Source organism: Neltuma alba, unplaced genomic scaffold (assembly GCF_004799145.2).
Source record: "Neltuma alba isolate B1F8T4 unplaced genomic scaffold, ASM479914v2 tig00001650_pilon, whole genome shotgun sequence".
Taxonomy (NCBI): Eukaryota; Viridiplantae; Streptophyta; class Magnoliopsida; order Fabales; family Fabaceae; genus Neltuma; species Neltuma alba.
Window position 1 is genome coordinate 1 of NW_021632554.1, and position 22,850 is coordinate 22,850.

General features: G+C 34.5%; 2 protein-coding genes across 2 annotated transcripts; one reads left to right on the top strand and one right to left on the bottom strand.

Annotated features, from left to right (window-relative positions):
- The first annotated feature begins 7,896 nt into the window (after positions 1-7,896).
- Positions 7,897-11,792, top strand: LOC114760954 (NAC domain-containing protein 21/22-like). Its single transcript, XM_028950275.1, has 3 exons — positions 7,897-8,160; positions 10,002-10,282; positions 10,976-11,792. Exons 1-3 carry the CDS (start codon positions 7,986-7,988, stop codon positions 11,444-11,446), a joined length of 927 nt encoding a protein of 308 aa, XP_028806108.1. The 5' UTR covers positions 7,897-7,985; the 3' UTR covers positions 11,447-11,792.
- A 4,499-nt stretch (positions 11,793-16,291) lies between these two features.
- LOC114760945 (photosystem II 10 kDa polypeptide, chloroplastic) lies at positions 16,292-18,349 on the bottom strand. The gene is made up of 5 exons (XM_028950265.1): positions 18,131-18,349; positions 17,968-18,026; positions 17,382-17,437; positions 16,718-16,770; positions 16,292-16,518 (listed from the first exon to the last, which is right to left on the bottom strand). The coding sequence occupies exons 1-5, from the start codon at positions 18,285-18,287 to the stop codon at positions 16,424-16,426; spliced, it is 420 nt and encodes a 139-aa protein (XP_028806098.1). The 5' UTR covers positions 18,288-18,349; the 3' UTR covers positions 16,292-16,423.
- Positions 18,350-22,850: the final 4,501 nt, after the last annotated feature.

Genomic DNA, 22,850 nt, shown 5'->3' on the forward strand with positions numbered 1-22,850 from the left:
CTCTGGTCCTAATTATAAGAGTCATTGACTAATTGGAGAGATTAAGGAAGTAATTGAGTTAGTTATTTGTTCTAAATAGGTGTTTTCTTTCTTAAAAATATCCTTGCTAATCAGTGTATTTATCAAACTATCATTGCTAGAAGGGCTACTTTGAAAAAAATATATAAATATAGAGACAAAGTGAATTGATTTTTTATATTTATGATCAAAATAAAAATCAAACAGGGTCTTATACTAAGAACTAGGGTAGTATTAATTACAATTTGGGTTTTGAGTGCCTCACGAATTATCTTTGGTATTTGTCAAATAATAACAATCCACGTTTAATTTCTAGGATGCACGCACATTTATGTGCTTTGGATGGAGTATCAATAAATCACATCACGGAATCAAAAGGGTAGATGTGCCAATTACATCATATACATAATACTATACACGCTTTCATGTTCATAGGTACATGTCAACTCATTGTATCAAAAAATAATGGATCATTCATGCATGTCATATAATTATGTCGTATCATCAATTTACATACACTTGCATTATATAAGTGTTGTATATATAGCACAAAATTGTTATATATATATATATATTCTTCTTTTTTGATTTTGTTTTTTTTGAAATTTTATGCACTTGCATATATATGTCATTTTTATGAAAGTTATGGTCAACTTTTTTTCGGTGAAAAGATCAGTCTAGGGGGAAAACAAAAGCCTATGTCGACATACTAGGCGTGCTACATGACTTACCTTTGAAGGGATACATGGTTTCGAAGACCCTATGGCTATACCCACGCAGGGCTTCTGAGTTCCAGACTTTTAAGTAAGTTTACATAACTCAGAGACAAAATTTTCTTTCTATGTTTATTTTATATTTTATAAATTACATTTGAAAACCTATTTTTAAGTTCATCCAACCAAGTCTTGTAATCAGCAGAATCAGGCTTTCCACTTCCTGTTGTTCAATTTATTTATTTTCCTAATTGTTAAATTATTATACGTGTACGTACACGCAGTAACGCATTAATACGATGAAACCATTCAATACAATTTTTAAATGTTGGATGCTTTTCTTAGATCTCAAGACTTGTACGAGTTTTGTTTATTATCTCTCTGGAGACCAAGGGTCCGGAATTTTTTTTCTTTTTAAAAAAGCCATTACTCCGAATTCCTATCTATTTTCTTTTTTATTTTTTTATTATTTGTGTCGGTATTTGTCGTTGCTCCGACAGAAATTAAGCCGCAATTTTTGTTCTCAAAGAAACTATTTATTTATTATTTTTGCCCAACATTCATATAATTTACAAATATTTAAACACAACCCCAAATGCCATAGTCCGTTCCGTGAATGATAAATAAAACAAAAGACACGTGCACACACACAAAAATGAGAGTAATTTGGGAAGTAAAAACAAAATCGAAAAGTTATACAGGAGAATTGGTGGAGGAATATAAAAAAGGAATAAAATGAAGAACAATATTAGGTGATTAAAATAATGGATGCATACAAAGCGGACAAAAGCAACGCTGATAATGAGAAGAAATGATGTCTTTTAATCAGCTTTTACCAGACATTTTCCCGACAACATTTCATGCATCTTCATCCTCACCTGAACCCTGCATTGTGTCATTCCTATTTTTGGTTTCTTCTTCTCTTCTCTCCCCACATCCCTTTGGATTTCAAATTACCACTGTTGTAACCATGATTTTCATCCCAAATCTTTGCTGCAAAATCCCAATTGAGGAAAGGGGAAAAAGATCTATCCAAACTGATTCCTTTTCAATGAATCATCAAGTACCGAGGAATTTGAATGAGTTCAAAAACTTTGCATAAAGAAGAAAGACTGAAGAAAGAAAGAAAGCAAGCGAGTAACGGACATTTGTAGAGTTAAGTAATGATATTGCGACATGTCACTCCAAACATCAATTATTTTCCTCTCACTTTCTGCGTTGTCTGTTCCACAAGATGCTTCTGCTCAGCCCACAGCCTTATGCAATAAGTTGAATTTTCTAAGTATCTTCATTTTCAAGATGACGCCTTGTTTGACCAATCATGCCAGTCTTCTCCTTTCAATTCGTAAAATGAAAATTTAAAATTCAGTGCATTCGCCCTAAAAGAAAAGGACACAAAACCATCATGATGAGTAAGATACAGACTTGAGATTCTCTGGTATGCAATGACTGATATATTTGTAGTTTCCCCGCCAAATATGTGCTTCCTCATGTGAGTGAAAGGGAAAGTACTGGTTTATTGCGTTCAGCATTCGCATGGTTCGAAGCCATCATCGACTTTCTCATGCCTTGGCCTTCTTAATTTCTTCTCCAACTTTGTGTGTCGTAATGGCTGCTGAGCGAGCATTGTTACTTGGAAACTGATGCACCATTCCATCCGCCTAAACCATTCGCATTGATGAAGGCAAAATGCCCTGAAAGTTGTGATTCATCAGGAGCCAGCCTAGCTTTGGCTAATATTTAACTGTATTAGATATTCTCAATTATCGAAGACTTGTGTAAGCTTTTCGGTTGTTTTTACTGTAATGGCTATACCTGGACCCTGGAGTGGGATGCAAAGCATCACTGTAATCACCCTTGCATTCACCCACTCTACTAAGCATATATTGTCCTTCTTTGTGAAGGTTCTTTTGCCAGACTGCTTTTCATTCAACACCTAATAAGTGGGGCAAAGAAATGATCATGTTAAAGCCTCTCTGCTGCAGAGTTCTTACCAATATTGCTTTCGTGAACGCACTGCAGATCCGATTTCGGGAACTGCCATAAAAACAGGCATGTCCTGTAAAATTCCTTTGAGAAAGACCAGGATTTAAGTTAGGATGAGACATTTGATACTGTAGTCTGAAATGTTACCTGGGAGAGCATTTCCAACTCCTCTCCGTTCTCCTTTTTCAGTACCAAGTATGATGATTTACTGTTCTCCTCTTTTACATTTTCGATGATTCAATTTAAATGATCAATAATGGCGTCTGATGTCAAGTTTGAAGTTACTTGTTTGGACTATGAGAGGTGACCAACACTCTGGGAAAGAGCAAAACAGAGTTACACAGTGTTCAGCCAATCAGCCTCAGTAACCAAAAAAGTGAGACTCTGCAGAAGAAAAGAAAAGAAAAAATAACCAAGAAAAGCATTAGTTTCCATAACAATTTAAGACAGCCAGATATCTTTCAAAAGTCAAACCTTCCCAAAAAATTTTTTAACATCCTCCCCTTCTTCCAATTAATTTTCTCTCAATTATTTCTTCCTGAAGCCAATCATGGGCTACTTCCTGTCCATATATTGACTCATCTGAGGAATTTCTTCTCTCTCTGAGTCCTCATTTATCTGGCCTATAGGAAAACAGTCTCTTAGGCCCAATGCCTCTTTCATAGCCTTGCTCAATTGGAGGACTAACAGACTGCACATTTTATATGTACTGTGTGTTTTAACTACATATTTTATTCCCTGTTCTGTTTAAAAAAGATAACTTTTCAGGGCTTGTTATTCTCAGAGCATCTTTTGTAAATTTTGTTCAGCCTTACAGAGATTACTATTTGTCCCGCAAATCTGTTTGTCAACTTTTCTCCCCTAGATTGGGGCCGTAATTGCAAACAAGATTGACATGATTTGATGACATATATAGTAATGGTAACATTGTATATAGTGCGTATGGTTGCTGTTTATTTTGGTTCCTCAACGGCAGCTTCTTGGACATGCTTATGTTTTTCTTTTTATCACAGTTTCTTCAAAGTTAAATGAAGAGTGAATTGTTTTAGAGCGGAAGTTCTTATTTTGACCCTTTAATTATCTGCTGTTTTTTTCATGTTACGATTTTCAATTGTGCGTGATTGTAGAAGGTAGAATGATTGCGCGTACAAATAGATTTTCAGCAGTTACATGCCTAGCATTAATTATAATGCCTCAAAATCTCAATGGCCAAAGTAAATTGAGGGATACAATGGGTTCCAATTCAGATTGCTTGAGCTCAAATTCCTTGTTATATGCAGCTGCCAAGTCCATTCTTATAGGCAACATTCTTCCTTGTGTGCTTTTGAGGTGAGACATATCATATACTCTCTCCCATTCCAGTAGAATACCCGACTTGTCATTAGGTTTTAGGCATGAAGGAGAGGTAAACCCTGGCAACATGTAGTCTTTGCCGTACTTCAGAATATTTTCTCTCATAGCCCAATGAAGAAGAAAGGTTGGGGCCCCAACATTTGAAGCCCAAGATACTTTTCATTTTGGAAACATTTTGGCAACATTCCTCTAGATGACCAAGCTTGCTGGTTTCACTTAATTAATGTTTATTCAGAGAAAATAAGGATGCTAGCATGCACGTGTGTGTATGTCTGTGGAAGACACAGGAATGTAATCAAGCAGCTTTTTCTCAAGTTCTTATCAGAGTGCTGGCCGGGACAGTCAAATTTGTCTGTGTTCCATTATTGGTGATTATCCATCTTTGAACTGAAGAAGATGATGTTAATGTAGAACGGACTATCTCTATCAAGAAGTGGCATTTTCTGATATCCGAGATTACGTAATAAGTTTTCTGCTGTGGAGAATGATTGAGTGGTGTTTGAAAGGCAAGTGAATTGAAGACCAGGACTGCTTGGCAGTGAGGAAGGCCTTTGTTTTGGGTGAGCACCCTGTTTCAAAGTCTACATTTGGATAACTTCGTTCACGTGTGGGTGGCCTTGGCAGCCTCTTAAGGGCCCCCCTTTTATTTTTCGCCACGTCTGGTTTAGAGGAATTGCCGGAAACGAACTGATGAGACCAAATCGTTGTACAGGTTTAGATAGGTACAATATCATTCTCATGCATGGTTGCCCCAAAAAATATCACTTTCATGTATTTATCAACTTAGCCGAACATTTTGATTCCCTTTTTTTAAAAAAAAAAATTGGGTCAAACATGTTCATTTCTGTTACAGACATCCAGTGACCATGTTCTTGTTATCATTCGTTTCACTATCAGAGCAATAATCCTATAGGTTTTGTATATAAACAATAATGGTAAAGATTCTCGAACTTAAGAAACACAACTTATTTTTCTTGGGAAATGTTGGTGACAAATAAATTGATCTCAGATTTTAGAGATTTGAAGTCCCGATTGGTACGAAGCATTAAAAATAAGATAAAGACTATGATGGGATTGAAAAAACTATTGAAAAAGTGTTTAGCATAAATTTCTGTTATATGAATTAGGCAAACTCATATATGTAGGATTGGAGAATACCATATTCCACTATGATATTCTCTAATCCCACCTCAATGGGTTTACCTAATTACACATAGTAAGTAATTACTCATGCTAAAAACTTTTTTAATAATTTTTCTGAATCACAATCACATTTCCAATTCTTCGTTTTAAATTCTTCGTATTAAACGGGACCTAAAGGTGCAAAAGTGGAAATACCAATATGTTGAAGTCATTGAATGGAGGTAGGGGAGGTGAAATAATGAAGTTGAACACCGACAAAGATAGCGAAGAAAATGAAATGAAAAGAATCTGCGGCATTTGCTGAAGACCTTAAAAGTTTCATGGGATATGCACGTGAACCCAAACTTCACTCTCATACCTAAAAGTAGGGAGCCTCTGTTTAGCATCACAATTAGTCAAAGTTTCCCCCTACCTTTCTCTAACCTTCTCTCTCTAAAAACTGCACTATATGGTTCTTCTATGACTATGGAGGGTGGCAATATGAAGCACAGGTCGTTATCCGCGGAGTCCGTTTCCCAAGTTTCAAGGGAGTGGAGTGCCTTATTTTCAACCAATTTTTAGTCTACACTCCACCAGATATTCCTATACTCAGCTTGAACAAGCCATCCGTGCATCCACAATTTCATTAGTTTATGTATTCCTCTATTTTCCTATGTCCGTGCTATCTTATATACACAAACATCAATAATAACAATGACAAGTCTTATCTTACTAGATAGAGTCGACTATAGATCGCACAATAGTATCATTGTGTTCTACAAATAACTAAATTTTTTTAGACAAGTTATTAATCAAAAGGCACTTCATTGAACATTGTATTCGATCTTCTCCTGCTATTTTTTATAAGACTCCATTGTGTATATGTATATTGAAACAAAATTACGACCCAATAGATGCACAGGAAAGCAGAACTTTGATTTGTGTGCTTAAAAAAGAGAGTTAGAGTTAAATGTATAAGTTGAAGTTGCATGCATCAATGACAATGAAATTAGCTTCACGTGTGGTTTGAGACAGCTGCCTAACATTCTCCCCGCCCCCTAAATTCTCTCAAATCCGTAACTTTGAACAAATCCTATCACTTTTCAAACACTCCCACAACACTACTTACTTTTCATCTCCGTTCTTCTTCTTCTATTCATGCATGCTATGCATCTATATCACACTACTCTCTCTCTTGCTTTAATTTCTTCATTTCAACTTTCATACGCACTGATTTCTTAATTACTTTGATTTTTTCCCCTCATATTTTGGTGATCATCAAAATGGCTTCAACATATGTCAAAACGTTACTAAGAATGCCAACAAAGAGAATTTATTATCAATAGATAGTTTTTAGCCTTATGAAAAACACACAGTGGAGAGAACTCCAAAAAAGACATTCAAAAATTGAATTTCTGGATGATGAATAATATATTCAAATAGTTTGTTGTTGATGATACTACCTCCGGTCCTTAATATAAGACCTTATTTGACTTTTATTTTGGTCCTAAATATAAGACCATAATCCACTTTATCTCTCATATTTATCTATTTTTTTCCAAGATAGTCCTTCTAACAATATTAGTTTTAGCCAATACATTTGATTAGCAAGGATATTTGAGGAAAGACAATAATTACTAGTTACAAATAACTAACTTAATTTCTTTCTTTAATCTCCTTAAATTAGTCAACCAGCACTTATAATTAGGACCAGAGGTAGTATAACACAACAATAATATGAAAATGAAAATTCACTAAATGGGATTTTACTGAAGCAAGCGATGGACGTAAAAGGAGGTTGGATGACTAACCCTAATTGAAATATAAGGTGAGAAACGTGAGATTATTTATAAATCAATTAATCACACTCTTATTTAATTTATTTATCACCCGGCCCATGTTTAACTGTGTTAATATATGAAGATATTGATAACCTAACGTCCTAACTCCCATATCCTCCTATCAGGGATTAGCAAAAAGAAGGGAGTCTTGCGCCACAACATGTCTTTCCGTAATTTGTCATTATGTGATCTAAATTATTCATCAATGACCGATACAAGAAAATAAAACTCTTCCTATGGGTCATGATTCTTGAAATATCCCTGTTGATGACAGCTTATTATCAACAACCAATTTGAATAGAAACACAGCTTATTTAATTCCCAGATATAATTCACATGATCTGGGGCCAAAGTATGCAGAAAGCTTGTTCATTTCCTAGTAATCTGATAATTTAGAGAAATCAAAAACACTATAATTAATAGGGATAGAGGGACTAGCCCAAATGAATCAGGCATAAGACCAAGCAGAGTTGGACAAAATTAAACGACTTTCATACCAGTCAGTGATAAGCCCTCTTTTTAAAGGTGATTGGCTCATTATTAATTAATTATGCCTATGCAGAGACTATCTTTTAAAGTATTATATATAATAACAAACACCGTAGAAAGTGTGCTTATTTCTCAATAATGCACAGAGGAAAGACGCAGAGGATCCCAACACTTGAAGATACACTCGTCATCAAGTTGGCAGCGATTGGTTTGTCCACGTCATCAAACTCAGAGACTCTCTCTTTCTCTCTCCTCCACCCACCCTCCTCCTCCTTGCCGCGAAATTACTGGTTGACTTACCCACTTTGTGATTCCTCCTTTTAATTTCTTTTTTTATATATAGCCTCCCTCTCTCCCCATAATCTAATATCTCCCTATATCTCTCTCTCCTTCAATTTCTCTCTCACTGCACACACATGAATTTCTCATATATTGCTTGATCATCTTCCTAGTTCCAAACAATATGAGCAATATAAGCATGGTGGAGGCGAAGTTGCCCCCAGGTTTCAGGTTCCATCCCAGAGATGAAGAACTTGTGTGCGATTACTTGATGAAGAAAGTCACACACTGTGATAATTCCGATTCCACTCTCATGATCGACGTTGACCTTAACAAGTGTGAGCCTTGGGAAATTCCAGGTCAGTAGTATCCATCTCTTTCTCTTTCTAAACTAAAATCTCCTCATCATCGATCATTCATTCTCCAGTTTCTTCATATATGTGGACGGTCTGCTATGAAACTGAATCCAAGTTTCCATTTTTTTTTTTTTTGCTGCTATATAGTTCATTTTTGTTTTCATTAATTTAAGACACTATGCGTCGACCAAGCTATTAATGGATAAGTTTGATCCGTACGTGGTCTTGTTTCTTATGGATATTTCTGATTCAACGATGGCGACATGTTGCTTTCAGCCATTTTATTTGCAATGTGTCGCTAGCTAGTTCAGAATTATTTAAGCTTCATTCGTGTCTTTCGCCGGCTGTTTGTTTGATGAAACATGCTTTCCAATAATGGCTCAGTTTATTAGAAAATTCTTGTGTCAATTACTCCCATATACAGATCGAAGCCAATCGATCACTAAACTTTTTGAAATATCTAGTTATTTACATGAAACACACACTTGGCCTGCACGCTTCCTGATCTCTACCTTTCTTCCAGTTATATTATGATCTGCATCTTAATTCCATCAGCTCGTATTTAGGAAAAGATTCATCAAGTATGGAAGAAGGCAAGCTTATCTGGTATATATGATTCATATTAGGGAGAGGGAGGGAAGTCATCCTATGTCAAAATAACAAGAGAAGGATATATTAATTAGTCTAAATAAATGAGATAGTTAATCAATAATTGAGGCGAGAAAAGTGAAGTATTAATCTTAAGAAAATTGCTGATGAAAATATCAACAAAATTTAATTTATTTGTTTACATGTTTATAACAGTTTTGCATTAATATTAATTGACGACAACTTGAACTTAATTAGCGATAAAGAAATGAATATGTATGTAAACATAATATTCAAAGCTGTTGAAAAAATTGACTCATTGCTCTTTCACTTGTCCTTTCCTGCGAGAGGTTGATTTCTCATGATGATGAAAGACAATAATCTTCACTGCAGCACCACGCGTAACAATATTGAGTTTGAATGTAAATTTAAAAGTGAACTTTCAACTCTCACCGTCATCTCTTTGTATCCAATCGCATCTTATTCTTAGTCTTATATATTTTTGTTTTATTCCTTTTCATTCTTTTATTGATTTTAAAGATTATCATATAAGTTATCTTGATATGTAATTTGTTGGTGAGAATATCATACATCCCTATTAGGAAAGAAACAATGCGGATAAGCACGCCAGAAGAAACAAAAGCAATATGAGGAAGGAGCTCAAAATAATAGGGGCTCTCTCTCTCTCTTTCTGTATGTGCAGACACATATACAATAATGAACCAAACAAATGCCAATTACTTAGGCGGAGAGTGATAGTCTTTATTATCCTATCTCCCACTCTCTCTCTCTCTCTCTCTCTCTCTCTCTCTGTTTGTGTGTGTGTACCACAGACAACACAAAAACACACTCTAGATCACACACATATATTAAATTACCGTGCATCCCTTAGATTATGGATGTAATATTCTGTTGAATAAATATCAAAGTCTATATAGAAGCAAAAGCAATAGACTCGTATAACTTACTGAATTCCTGCATAAGTTGGTGGTGATATCATCAAGATATATAATTCTTCGTCAAAGAGAGGATTAAAATTCATGAATTTATTATATATAAGAAAGAGATTATGTTTAATTTGTCAATGTGAACTTCAATTCTAATCCGTATGGATATAGTTGACTTGGATATATAACAGCTGGCCAGACTCATCATATTCACACTCGATCGACATATATTATATATACACAAAGACCATGAGGTGGTTGTTTGGCTGGAATATTATTTAACAAGTGTGTGTGTGTGTGTGAATGCAGAAGGGGCGTATGTGGGAGGGAAGGAGTGGTATTTCTACACGCAGAGAGACAGAAAGTATGCGACGGGGCAGAGAACAAATAGAGCGACGGCGTCAGGGTATTGGAAGGCCACAGGGAAGGACAGAACTGTGGTGAGGAAAGGCAAAGTGGTTGGCATGAGAAAGACTTTGGTGTTCTATGAAGGAAGGGCTCCCAAAGGCAAAAAGACTGACTGGGTCATGCATGAGTTTCGCCTTCAGCCTCCTCCTCCTCCTCCTCCTCTCTCTCACTCTTTCCCTAAGGTCCCTATACCTCTATACACATACTACTCTTTTTAATTCAGTTAACTTTTCTCTTTACAACTAATCATCACCACTACAAAAATCAAACTCTATTCATAGCAAGAAATATTCTCTAGCCTTTGAAATATGGTATATGGCATTGTTTATCTTTATATAATATTTGATTATATAAATATTGTGCGTGTGCGTGTGCGTGTGTGTGTTACTAGCTAGTCTCTATATCATTTCTCTACATATGATGAGTAGACTAGACGACTTTTCCATGTTTTCAAATTTCATGCAAGAAGAGAGATTTTTTTAGTTGATTCAAAAAAGTCAAGTTTTATTTAACAATCAATAATCAACCTTGCTAGCTGTATGCTTCATATATGGAATTTGTTTGCTTTCTGACAAAACCAAATTTGTCTCGCTTGTGAAAATGATATTGGGCAGATGACCTAAGATGCTCTCTTTTATTTTCCCTTGTGTAAGCCTCTTTACTTACCGCAGACCAGTAAATATTTTTATACTGTCAAAGTCTGATGAGTACTATTCTTGTTATTAAAAAAATATCTTGAGACCCATGATGATGATGATGCTGGGATACAATTAGTAAAACACAAGAGAATAATATGTAGGTATATTCATAGGCTGCATTTTTTGTTTGGGGGTGCAACCGAAGAATTTACAGATCTTATGGATATATACATACAGGAAGACTGGGTGCTGTGTAAAGTATTCGACAAGAACAGAGAAGAAGAAAATGGAAAAGCTGGCATGGGAAGCTGCTATGACGACGCTGGCTCTTCATCTCTTCCTGAACTAATGGATTCTTACATCAGTTTTGATCAGCCTTCTTCTGCAGCTCATCACCATCATCAGCATGAGCAAGTGCCCTGCTTCTCCAATGCTTTCCCTCCTCATCAAACAAACCCTAACCCTAGCAATAACACCACCATCTTCAACCACCATCATACCAACCTAATGGGCCCACCAACTGGATCAGCAGCAGCAGCAGCAGGAAGATCATTTTCCCAGCATGACTCCGAGGTTCTCAAAGCTTTTTTGACACAACTCACCAAGATGGAAACTCAGGAAGGATCGCCTACCAGCTTTGAGGCTCAGGCTTCTCAGACTTACTTATCTCAAGCGCCGTTTCCCAATTATTTATGGAACAGTCGCTAATTATGTATTTCTACCTACTCCTTCTTGCTGTGCCTTTCCAGAGTAATTGTTAATCCTCCCTCCTCCATTTCAACCCAATATAATAGGCGTGTGTGAGGGCATGGAGGGGAAGAAGAAAATTTACACACATCCACATGTTCCTCAGTATGTTTAATTTTCAGATGTCGAGTGATATGTCCCGCTATAACTAGTAATTAATGGGATGACTGGTGGTTCATAGACATAAATATCTGTACGTAGAGTTCATTGTGCTTACAGTCGATGAATTTGATTTTCCACATATTCCAAGTGCCATTTCGATGAAATGGTATAATAGTATAGCTGCTTGCTGAATTCATTTGCCCTATTGAATCTGCTCGATCTCTTAGAAGTGGGGATTTTTTTTTTTTTTTTAATGAGTTCAACTCGGTAATTAGTATGTTCTCATGATGACATGCAAACAGGTACATTTTTGACCAGGTATTTCATTCGGAACTAATAATTAAAATTCTGATTTGATATGATAAGAAAATGATCTCACAACCAACCCAATTAGTAATTGACTATATATGCACCTCTAATTAATGAATGAATGATCATCGAACTAACCATATATTCTTGTGTATATATTATATATGTTTAGATAATAATGGCTGATGTAATTACGCTGTTATATATTGGTGACAGTAGGGAAAACAAAGATTCAGCAGATATTGAAGATTGTGACCTTAATATAAAACTAATGGTTTATTTAACACAATGGGCCAATCTGATGTAAAACTTGAATGATAGAGACATAATCTAATGTGAGTACCGTTGTTGTATATTGATATTATATTCTGTCTCTCTGATGTCACGCTTTGATATGTGCATATGTTAGGGGAGTGAAATGCGGGTCAAGTGACACTTCGACGGCTTCCGGTTCTTTTAAATTATTCGGGAAATATACTCCTCCGGTTTTTAATATAAAATCTATTTAGTACCCATTTAGATCAGCGATTGGAAAAGTAGCTTATAGAAAAAGTAGCTTATGAAAAAGTAAAGTTGGTAAAAGTTAAATTGGATAAGCTGAATTGTGTTTGGATTGGAATTCAGAAAAGCTAGTTTACAAAAGTGAGATTGGTAAAAGCTTATTTGGATTATAGTTGAGTAAAAGTAAGTTTGGCTGAAAAATTACCAAAATAGGCATGAGTTTTAATAAATAATGAAACATGATGAAAAATTGATTTAAGACAATACAATAAAATTAAAATAAAATAATATGAAGAAATAAAATTTAATGAGTGGATTAAATTTTAAAATTTTTAAAAAATCAAAAATATTTTTTTGAGTTTTAATAAACCAAAATGGAAACGAAAATGATGCTTGTGAGAGGAAAAGGCAAATGGGAGAGGAAAAAAAGACCTGACATCGCAGAACGGGCATCGGCTCTTCTGATTTTTTTTTTTCCGCCAAAAGCTCTTCTGGTTTAAGTCATAAGCTCCTTCTTGCAGCTTATAGGAATTGGGCGTTCAGATAGGCTTTTTTAACATAAGCCCAATTACTTTGAAGCTTTGCCAAACAGGTCCGATTTGCAACCCAGTTTATTTTAAAATTTAAGCTCATTTTAAGCTGCACGCTGGCCCAAACAGACCCTTAATTAATTTGACTAAATTAAGAAAATTAGGTAAGTTAGTTAATTATATGATGTATGATATGTTTTTCTAAAACACCATAATCATCTTCCTTAATATCCTTTCTTCTTCTTCTACTTGATTACGGTTGAGAGAGATCCATAAGGATAATTTAGGAAAAATTGATAAATATGAGAAATAAGTCTTATATTTAGGACCAATATCAACTTAACAATTAGATCCTATATTAAGAACTAGAGGAGTATTAGGATTTACATATGGCTGTTTATTTCATTTATTTTCATTCCATGTTTGAGCGGTTAGATCATAGATGGATTAAGGGTCCCCATTGACTCCGTGCAGCACGACCACCGTATGGGCCAGTGCCCACGGTCTTAGGAAAATAATCCTTTTTTCTGATTACATTCCTTCACTGGGTAACTAGGGCTTGTGAATTGTGAGATAGCTCGTGTTCACCTTTAGATATTATGGTGATAATTTTTTCAAAGAAAAAAAAATCTCGAGAAATCCTGAGTATAATTTTAGATACAAGTAATGTGTGAGAGGTTTTTTTTTTTTAAATGATTTAAACACAGACATACACACAAACGTATCTATGCTATGCTCGAACATGAAACTTCATCCAAACATGACGAATGACGCTATAACTAAGACAACTTGCCATTTACGTACTATGTGAGAGATTAAGAGAAAGCAATATAAGAGAGGAATATATATATATATATAAGGTGTTAGGCCTGTGACATTTGCGTAGTTAGAAGACAAGAAACAGATAGTAATTAACGAGCGATTAGAGAAGAAGCTCAGCGTTGATGGATTGGGTGAGGCGTTCATGGCATTCTGCTTCATCTCAAAGCGATTCCCTTCAGGTTACATCCATATATATGGTTATTGTTTGACAAAAGTAAAATAAAATATAAAAAAATTATTTATAACTTGTAATTAATTAATTGCATTCTCTTTTTAGTTCATCAGAATGGATTGCATTCTTTGATATCAATCTCATTTTAACTATATGAATGTTTATGATAGAAAAAAAATATAATTGTGGGCGAAGACTTGGAAGTCAAGCCAAAATGGGGATGATATCCGGTTATTAATGTAAAACCTAATTAACTAATTTAAGTAAAGTAAATATGTCTTTTTAAAACACCCTAAGCATTTTCTTTTTCATTTCTTTCATTTCTCTCCTACTTGATTATTATTTGGAGAATATCAATAGAATTAATTTTTTAAAAAAATTGATAAACAGTGAAATAGGCTCTACATATATGACTAACATTAATTTCCTAATTAGGTCGGAGTATTTAATTAAAATGGATAGGACAAGTGTGAATGTGTTGAAGAGAATATGCAGCACGTGCAAGGAGCAGTAATCATGCAAGAAAGTTGAAAGGTAAGGGATTAGGTTTGGTATGTGAGCTGCTGAAAGTCTAACTCCAAATCTTTGCTTCCCATCACATGATTCTGAAAGCTACCTTTAACCTAACTCTCTTTCTTCCCTTTGCGATATGTGCGTGCTGCTAAAATTAAAATTATTGTTGTTGTTGTTTCAATATAAAAGAAAACATCTTGAATAGTGATTAATTAAAAGATCTCCGGGTTTGTTTACATTTGTAACGTTAGGTCAAATAATAATTGTTATTTCCTACAAGGCCATGACTAATAGTCTGATACTACTTCCGGTCATAATTGTAAGACTTTATTTGTAAACTATAAATGAAACTTTATAATTAGGATAGGAGGTAGTACTAGTTTAGGCCTTGTACATAATGTTGTTATTATGTTAAGCACTAATAATTTAATAACAATATAAATAGTAGAGAAAAAAAAGAGGACTGAACTGGCCGGTTCAACTGGAAAACCAGTGAATTAGTCAGTGGTCCGGTTTGGTTTGGATGTTAAACCCGGGGGCAATTGAATCGGTAACAAACCAATCAAACTAGAGTGAACCGATAATAAACCGGTTTGGATGATTATATTATTATTAGTCCTATTTTTCCTCATTCAGCTCCTGATATCTCAACCCCTATAGATTTAAATAAATTTTAATAGTGATTTTGGTATAAATGATTATTAATTTTAGTTGATAATAAACTATAAAGATCAAAATTTTCAATGTTGTCATACTTTGTCATTGTTACAATCAAACAATTGTTATATTTTCTTATATTTTGCTATTAGTGATTATTAATGTTATTATATTTTATTATTTTTAATTAAATTATACAATTTTAATGTGACCAGTTGGATCCCGAGTTAATTCCAATCTGACTAACTAACCTTTAAACCACTATCTCAATCAGTTTAGTACTCAGTCTGATTTTTTGTTTCTTAATAAATAGAAAATTCAAAGCTCCCTGCGCACTTGCCCAGGGATCCCCGTACCTTAAACGAAAGTCCCATAAGACAATACAGATATTAGGTTATTTTCCCCAAATTAACGGGTGTAGTACAAGGCATGTATGATTATATTAACTTTTAGTGTTAGTTAAACAATTTTCTTCTTTTAATTTTGATGAAAATACGTGAAAGTTTTTTTTTCTTTAAACCACAAATTCCTTCACTACTAGAAAAGAGATTAAAATATGTGAACTGGAAAGATCTTCATTTACTGTACTGACATTTTTTAAATTAATGACCAAAATCTCTACGAGTCCTGAACCCAGGAAGAAAACCTGAGTTTTTTTTTTTTTTTAGCTGAAAACCTGAGTAATTAATTAACTATAATTTTTAACAAGCTCGCTCTATGCCCTACGGAGAAGTATCTTATTTGTCAAGATCCCCAACTAATAGGTCATGAGTGTGTTCGTGCGAGCGTGAGGCCCCTTTTGAGAGATGAGACCATTATTCAAATCAAAATCGATCTCCGTGAAAGTCAACACTATAAAAACGGACCCACAGTCCACCAAACTCATAAAGACCCCGTTTATGGTATTGGGCCGGATTAGATTTGGACATGCCAAAAAGCCCAGAAGAAGTGGCCCATTTAGAATGTCGATCAATAAGGATCTCTTAGGGAGTGTTTGGAATCAAGGAAAGACAAAAATACTTCTACATAAATAGAAATAAAACTCTTTCACATACTAACTTTATATAACTTCATATACTGTAAAATCACTTTTAAAACCACAGTTTCTATCCAAACACCCACCTAAATTAGAGAGGCTTTGATTGGGGAGGGAAAAAAAGGTACAAAGGAAGACGAAAGGAAGACGAAACAAGGAGAGTGGAGTGGAAAGGATAATTACATAGAGAAGGGAAAACTAGGCTTCATAAAGTTGAGAATCCAAGCCTGAAGCAGATATACAGAACATTTATAAGATACACATAATGATTGGTCTGATTGTGAATAATGGTAAGTCTATTGTGCCAAGGCACTGGTGTTGTACACAAGAAGAGCACCCCCTGCTAGAAGACCTGCCAGTGTCACTGCCCATATGGCCAACCCTGTTGTTCCTGCATTATCATTTTCAACCCATTAATTCACACACCTCTTCTCTATCTACACTTTTATGATCATCTTCTCACAATTACTTCAACCCTAAGAAACCACATGCATCGCAAGTTTTCAATCCCACTCAATGAGCTAAACCCGTGTTTCGTGTGTGCTGGTGTGTTCATATTTTGTAGCTTCATATACACAGGGATTTCCTACCTCCAACGTAGACATCGCCGCTTGGAGACCAGTCTTCAGTGTTGTAGATAGGACTGCAAGAGCCAAAAAAAAAAATGCAGTTCACATTAGCATCTCTCGTAAATCATTCTCATCATCCAATTATCAATTTGCATCAAAACTTGGATCATAGTCTTCCGCTCCTAAATACAAAAACTAGTCAGGGGAATTAGTTTCAATCATAAATTTAAAACCTTAACACATTTTGTCTCCTGTATTCATCATTTTTCCCAGAATTATTTATCTAGATTAAAAAAAATTAGTTCAATTAGTTATTTGTAATACATAAGTGTGATCTTTTCTAAAATATTCTTACTAATTAAGTGTATTGGCTAGAACCACTATTATTATAAAGCTATCTTGAAAACAAAATGGATAAATATGAGAGACATGATGGATTAAGATTTTATATTTAGGATCAAAATAAAAATCAAACGAGTTCATATATTAAGAACTAGAGATAGTATTACATAAGGATGTTTTGGAGATATTATGTTACCTTTGTCGTCAGTAATTTATTAACTTCTTTAATCTACCCAAGTTAGTTAAGAAGCAGCTCTTACATGTGAGAGAAGCAATTAACATTCACAATCATCAGAAGTAGATTCGATAAACATGGTATGCTCAATTTGATTGAATTACGTACCTGTAGCCATCCACGTTAGCACCGTACTTGTCGACGAATTGGTACACACCCTTCCCCTGATAACACAACACAGTCAGTCCCGCCAGCTTCAATCAACTTCTATCATACTATATTCATGCCATTCATTAATAACACAATCAAGTCTTGCTTCCCTTCCTGCTTCACAATTCTAAACTCTTTCTTAATTAACATGACCAGACATTTACATCATTCATAGCCAACAGTTTCGAAAATAATAACATGAATTTATTTATGGAGGACAACAACCCACTTTATTTTATGGATTTCCAAGACTTTTTGCTCAAAATTACAATTAGGTTTTTGGGTACCATTTGAGACATCAGTTCATGAATAACCATGAAGTGACTTCGACATATCCGAGATGTAGGTATTACTGTTATTAACTGTTAATCACTAAAAAGGCGATGGTATGGCTCGGGTCATAAAATCAGGAAGAAGCATAAATATCATGAAATCAAGATCCAACATAGAGTAGCCCATATGTTGTTTAGTTGCTAAGAATCATAGTGGGTGTTGCAGGCTGTAACTAATAATACACTGTGGTAAAAACAAAGTAGGCACAAACCTTTCCTTTCCTGCCGGACGAATCAAGACCATCTGCCAAGTTCATGCCACCGTTGATTCCTGCAAATGATTCGGCCCAAGATGTTATATATACGCAAACGAAGAGTTACAACTATATATAAACATGAAGAGAGATAGATTAGGGTGTTATGAACAATAGCAACCATAGGGCTTGTCGGTTTTGATCTTCTTGCCGCCACTGGCAACGACCTTGAAGGAAGAAGAAGATCTTGAGAGGGAAGGAAGGCCTCTCACTGCTGATTTCTCAACAGTGAAAGGTGCCGGTTTGAGGGAGACGGAAGCCATCACAGAGGACGCCATCAGCTTCTGATATTGTTTCTCACACAACACACCACAACGCTCGCTCTGTGCTTAATGAATGGAGTGTGCAGAATAATAAAATTAGTCCTGCGAGTGGCGACGGAGAGCGGGGATTGCCACCTAACACGTGGCGGTGATTTTGTGAAGAGCTGAGGATATGATCCTCGCAGGCTTATCCACAGCACGCGATGTCAAACTATCTACATCCACTCGTTTAACTGGCCTCATAAAATCTCCCGCCCTCAAATCTAGTGAAGAAGTTGGGCCTCGCTGGGTCGGCCCAATTAGTGATCGGGCCCTATATATCCTGTTCAATTCATCAAGCCATCCTCTAGAACAATCTGTGCAGATTTCCCAACAGCACCAATAAAATGTAAAATACAATTTCGATTTTATTGGTAGGGCTTCTATATCTTTCATCCTCTACGTACCAGGAATCATACATGCACATGTGTCATGTTATTTTTTAGAGCTAAAAAAGAAAAGGGAAAATTGTATCCATCTTAAATTATAGCGTGACATATACATAAGCGTGTGTGGTTTGAACTTGCCTCAGCCTCTCCATCTATTTATAAAGATATAATTTAGAAAGATGATAGAAAAATTACCTATCAAATTTTAAAAAGATAAATGAGGTTTAATTGAATGATTTAACTAATGTTTTTCTGTCATTTTTTTCGCATGATTTAATTGAATGAGGTTTAGCTTGATGAATAGAAGTCAAAACGCACGTGCTAATAAATAAGATAAAATACAGTTCCACATACGTATATATCCACGGTTGTAAGATATTACTTTTGATCCTAATTATAAGACCTTGTTTATATACTCCTCCGATCCTTAATATAAGACCCATTTAACTAATTTGATTAAATTAAGGAAGTTAGGTAAGTTAGTTAATTATAAGAAAAGTGACACATTTTTTCTAAAACACCATAATCATCTTTCTTAATACCCCATTTCCCTATTTTACTTGATTATGGTTGAGGGAGTATTCATAGGGGTAATTTAGAGAAAATTGATAAATATGAGAAAAGGGTCTTATATTTATGATCGAAACCAACTCAAGAATTGAGTCCTAAATTAAGGACTGGAGGAGTATTACTTTTCCAAAGTTCCACATACGTATATATCCACAGTTCCACATACGTATATATCCGAAGTATTATAATTAGAATCAGAAATAGTATATTGAAGACGTACAATACTGGTAGGCTGGGGATAAATAGGAGTCAAAATTCGCGTTAGCCTCCTTCAGTGTTGAAACTTCAACACATATATTTTATAATCTAGCAAGGTTGCGAGGTTAATTGGAAGAACTTTGGGAAGCAATTTGAAAATGTGAACGCGGCACAAAATGGAAGTCCTACGGCCATGTGATTTAATTAGTTGGCACTTGGTCAATTTGTGTTTACATACCTAATTATACAATTGTCAAATTCAAACATGATGCATATGCACTTAATCCTAATCATGTTCATATGCAGGATCAGGAAAAAGGGGTTTCATTTGGAAAATATGTATCTGTTGCACTCTGTTCATAATGGATACGTTTATGTGCATTTACAGCTTTATTATCATATCCATCCAAATTTCATATTGGTATAAGCCTTCGGGAAAATTACACAAAGGTCCCACAAAAAATAATTAATTTTGAAAAAGTTTTTGAAAATCCCCAAATGCTTTCTAAGTCCTCATGAACCTTAGAGTAAAAAATTAAAATTGTGAAATTACCTACTTGCATTCATCAAATGACGACATGCACAGCATCAGGCACAACCTACATAACAGCTAATCACAACCTACATTTGAGCCGTTCATAACATGCATTGAAGCCAGTCACAACTCACACTCAACCGAATGACAACATGCACAGTATATAGTCACAACCTACACAGCAGCTAATTACAACCTTTTTCAATCAGTGAGGGCAAGTAAGTAATCATAATTTTAATTTTTTGCTTTGAGGTCCCTGAGGACTTAGGAAGTATTTGGAGATTTTCAAGGACTTTTTCAGAATTAATTATCTTATATGGAATTTATGTGTAATTTTTCCTAATATTTCGACTATATCTTAGTCTATAATGTTTATACGACACTTATTATTTACATCGGTTTGAAATGTAAAAGTAGCAAAAGTATTCGTTTTAGTTTTAAATACAAGATTTTAATTTATTTTATCTTTTTATTAAATTTGTAATTTTTTTTTAAATTCTTTCTAATAATTATACTTATTAATGGGGCTTCAATCAATAGAGTAGTATCAATTATCAAATGCAAATTATTTAGAGAAATAAATAACTAGCACATATTTCTTAAAAATGATTAAACTAAATTCGTTACTTATTTCTTACATTTAACATTAAAAAGAGTACAAAGGGTTATAATCTTGACTAGATTTTTGGGATCGATCTTCCGGTGGCGCTGACACGCAAAGCAATGATTAAGACAGCTTCTCTTAACAATTATTACCGGTTCTGTGACAATGAACTTGGGACTTTTTATAAAGCATGGAAAGATGGGCATTTCAAAATATAGTTCTTCTGTGATCATAATTACATGTCTTTCTTGTCTGTTTTCTTTGCACAGAAAGACGGTTGGTCAAGTCTAAATGTTAATATAAATTTTGATTCTTTAATTTTTTATTTTGATTTTGATTTTCATTCTTTAAGTTTCAAATGATAACTTTTGATCTTTCAAGTCTTTTATTTATTTATAATATTAATTTTTATAATCTAATAAAAATTAATATTATTTTATCCTTTGAACGATTAAAATATATGGTTTAAAATTCAACAGACTAAAATTAAAATTAAAATAAAATTGAGAGGCTAAAATTTATATTGAACCAACTGGTGACTAGGGAGAGACATTGAATGCCCCCGCTGCACGCATTCGCACAGTTTACCTGAGGTTGTCTTGGTCAACTTCTTCTCTCACCCCCTTTATTTGCTAAATATAATTACATGCTAATAATAAATTAATAAAGAACATATTATTTCTGTTTAATATAATATCTTATTTGATTTTTATTTCAATTTTAAATATAAGATCCCAATCCATTTTGTTTTTCATATTTATGTATTTTTTTTCAAGGTAGTTGACAAACTCAATTATTTTTATATATTTTGATATCTTTTATATGGGTTTTGTCAACTTAATTGGTCCCTTTTTGCCTTAATTGATTTATTTTGTTTTATTTTGAATTATTATTTTATAGGGGCAAAATTGTCATGTTTTGATTTAATTATGATTAATTGATTTTTAAAGACAATTAATGCTACCTTATCCTTGAATTTTGCTTGCAGGTTTTTAGAAGATTCAAAAATAAAAAAAAATTAAATTAAAAAGAAAAATAATAATAATAATAAGTTGGCGTTTTGCCCCAACCTAATAATCATCATCTTCAGTGAACGGGAAGGCGGCCGAACGAAAAGAGGGGAGACCCACACGCTAAGACGCCGCACAGAGCAAAGACACAAAACAGAGCAAACCGAAGCAAAGGGGACGCTGGACGGCGAACACGGACCTGGAGTAGAAGAGAGAGACAGCACCCATCATCACCGACGGATTCATCTTCTTCTTCTCCTGGGCGCAGCAAAACCAGGCGAACCAGCAGCACACGCGAAGCAGGAGTGGGAGACGCAAGCGAGCAGAACACACACGAACGCGCCGAGTGAACCTGAGAGAGAGCAGACCAGGGGAGCTGACGGTTTTCTCCACTCTTCCTTCGATATTCTTCATGGCTGGATACGGTGAATTGCTGGTGGCAGCAAACTTGATGGCAAACCGTGGCTAAGATCCTCTATTCTCCAATTCAACAATAATGGCAGGAGCTTGGATCTTCAAGGGGAGTTCTAGTTACTTTAATTTCTTACTCAATAATTGTTTAACAATTCCTAGGTCTTAGGATAGTTTTTCTGATTGTTGGGATAATTGTATTGCTTAATCTGATTATATTTGGAAATTATTGTGACTGAATTATTGCTTAGTATTTGACATTGGGCTGTTTATAGCTTTAATCTCAATTACAATGTTGTGGTTATGACATTTGTATTGATTTTGGAATTAATATATTGTGATTTTCTAAGGTGGCTTAGAATTTTGGATCATATAGTCTCTTGCTAGCTTTAATTCTGTTATTTTGGATTTAAGAGTTCTAATTAAGCATTGGTTTTTAGCATCCTTAATCTCATTTTACTATTCTGGTTGCAGTTAGTAAGTTGAGATTTTAGGAAAATATTTTGTGGCAACTCGAGGTGGCTCGGTTGTTGGATCAAAAGCTTAATTATAATTCTTAATTCATTGTTTTTAACTCCCACATCTTTTAGAGTGATGATTGCCTGCGTTGTTGAATTGGAGGATTGATTTTTATCAGCGTTATTTGTGTGTCTCATTTTCATTTCTTTAATCTTCATTCATTTTAATCACTTTTATATAAAAACAAAAAAAAAGTATTTTAATTTCAATTTGATTCGTAGTATTTAATTAACAGTTTTTTTAAAAAAAATCAAAAATCCTTTTTTATAGTTTAGGTTACTTATATTTATTTACTAGGGTTTA

Coding starts and splice junctions, on each gene's coding strand:
- LOC114760954 (XM_028950275.1), top strand. CDS start 7,986: ATGAGCAATATAAGCATGGTGGAGGCGAAGTTGCCCCCAGGTTTCAGG. Junction 8,161..10,001: donor TGAGCCTTGGGAAATTCCAG/GTCAGTAGTATC, acceptor GTGTGAATGCAG/AAGGGGCGTATGTGGGAGGG. Junction 10,283..10,975: donor TCTCTCACTCTTTCCCTAAG/GTCCCTATACCT, acceptor ATATACATACAG/GAAGACTGGGTGCTGTGTAA.
- LOC114760945 (XM_028950265.1), bottom strand. CDS start 18,287: ATGGCGTCCTCTGTGATGGCTTCCGTCTCCCTCAAACCGGCACCTTTC. Junction 18,027..18,130: donor CAAAACCGACAAGCCCTATG/GTTGCTATTGTT, acceptor AATCATTTGCAG/GAATCAACGGTGGCATGAAC. Junction 17,438..17,967: donor CGTCCGGCAGGAAAGGAAAG/GTTTGTGCCTAC, acceptor TTGTGTTATCAG/GGGAAGGGTGTGTACCAATT.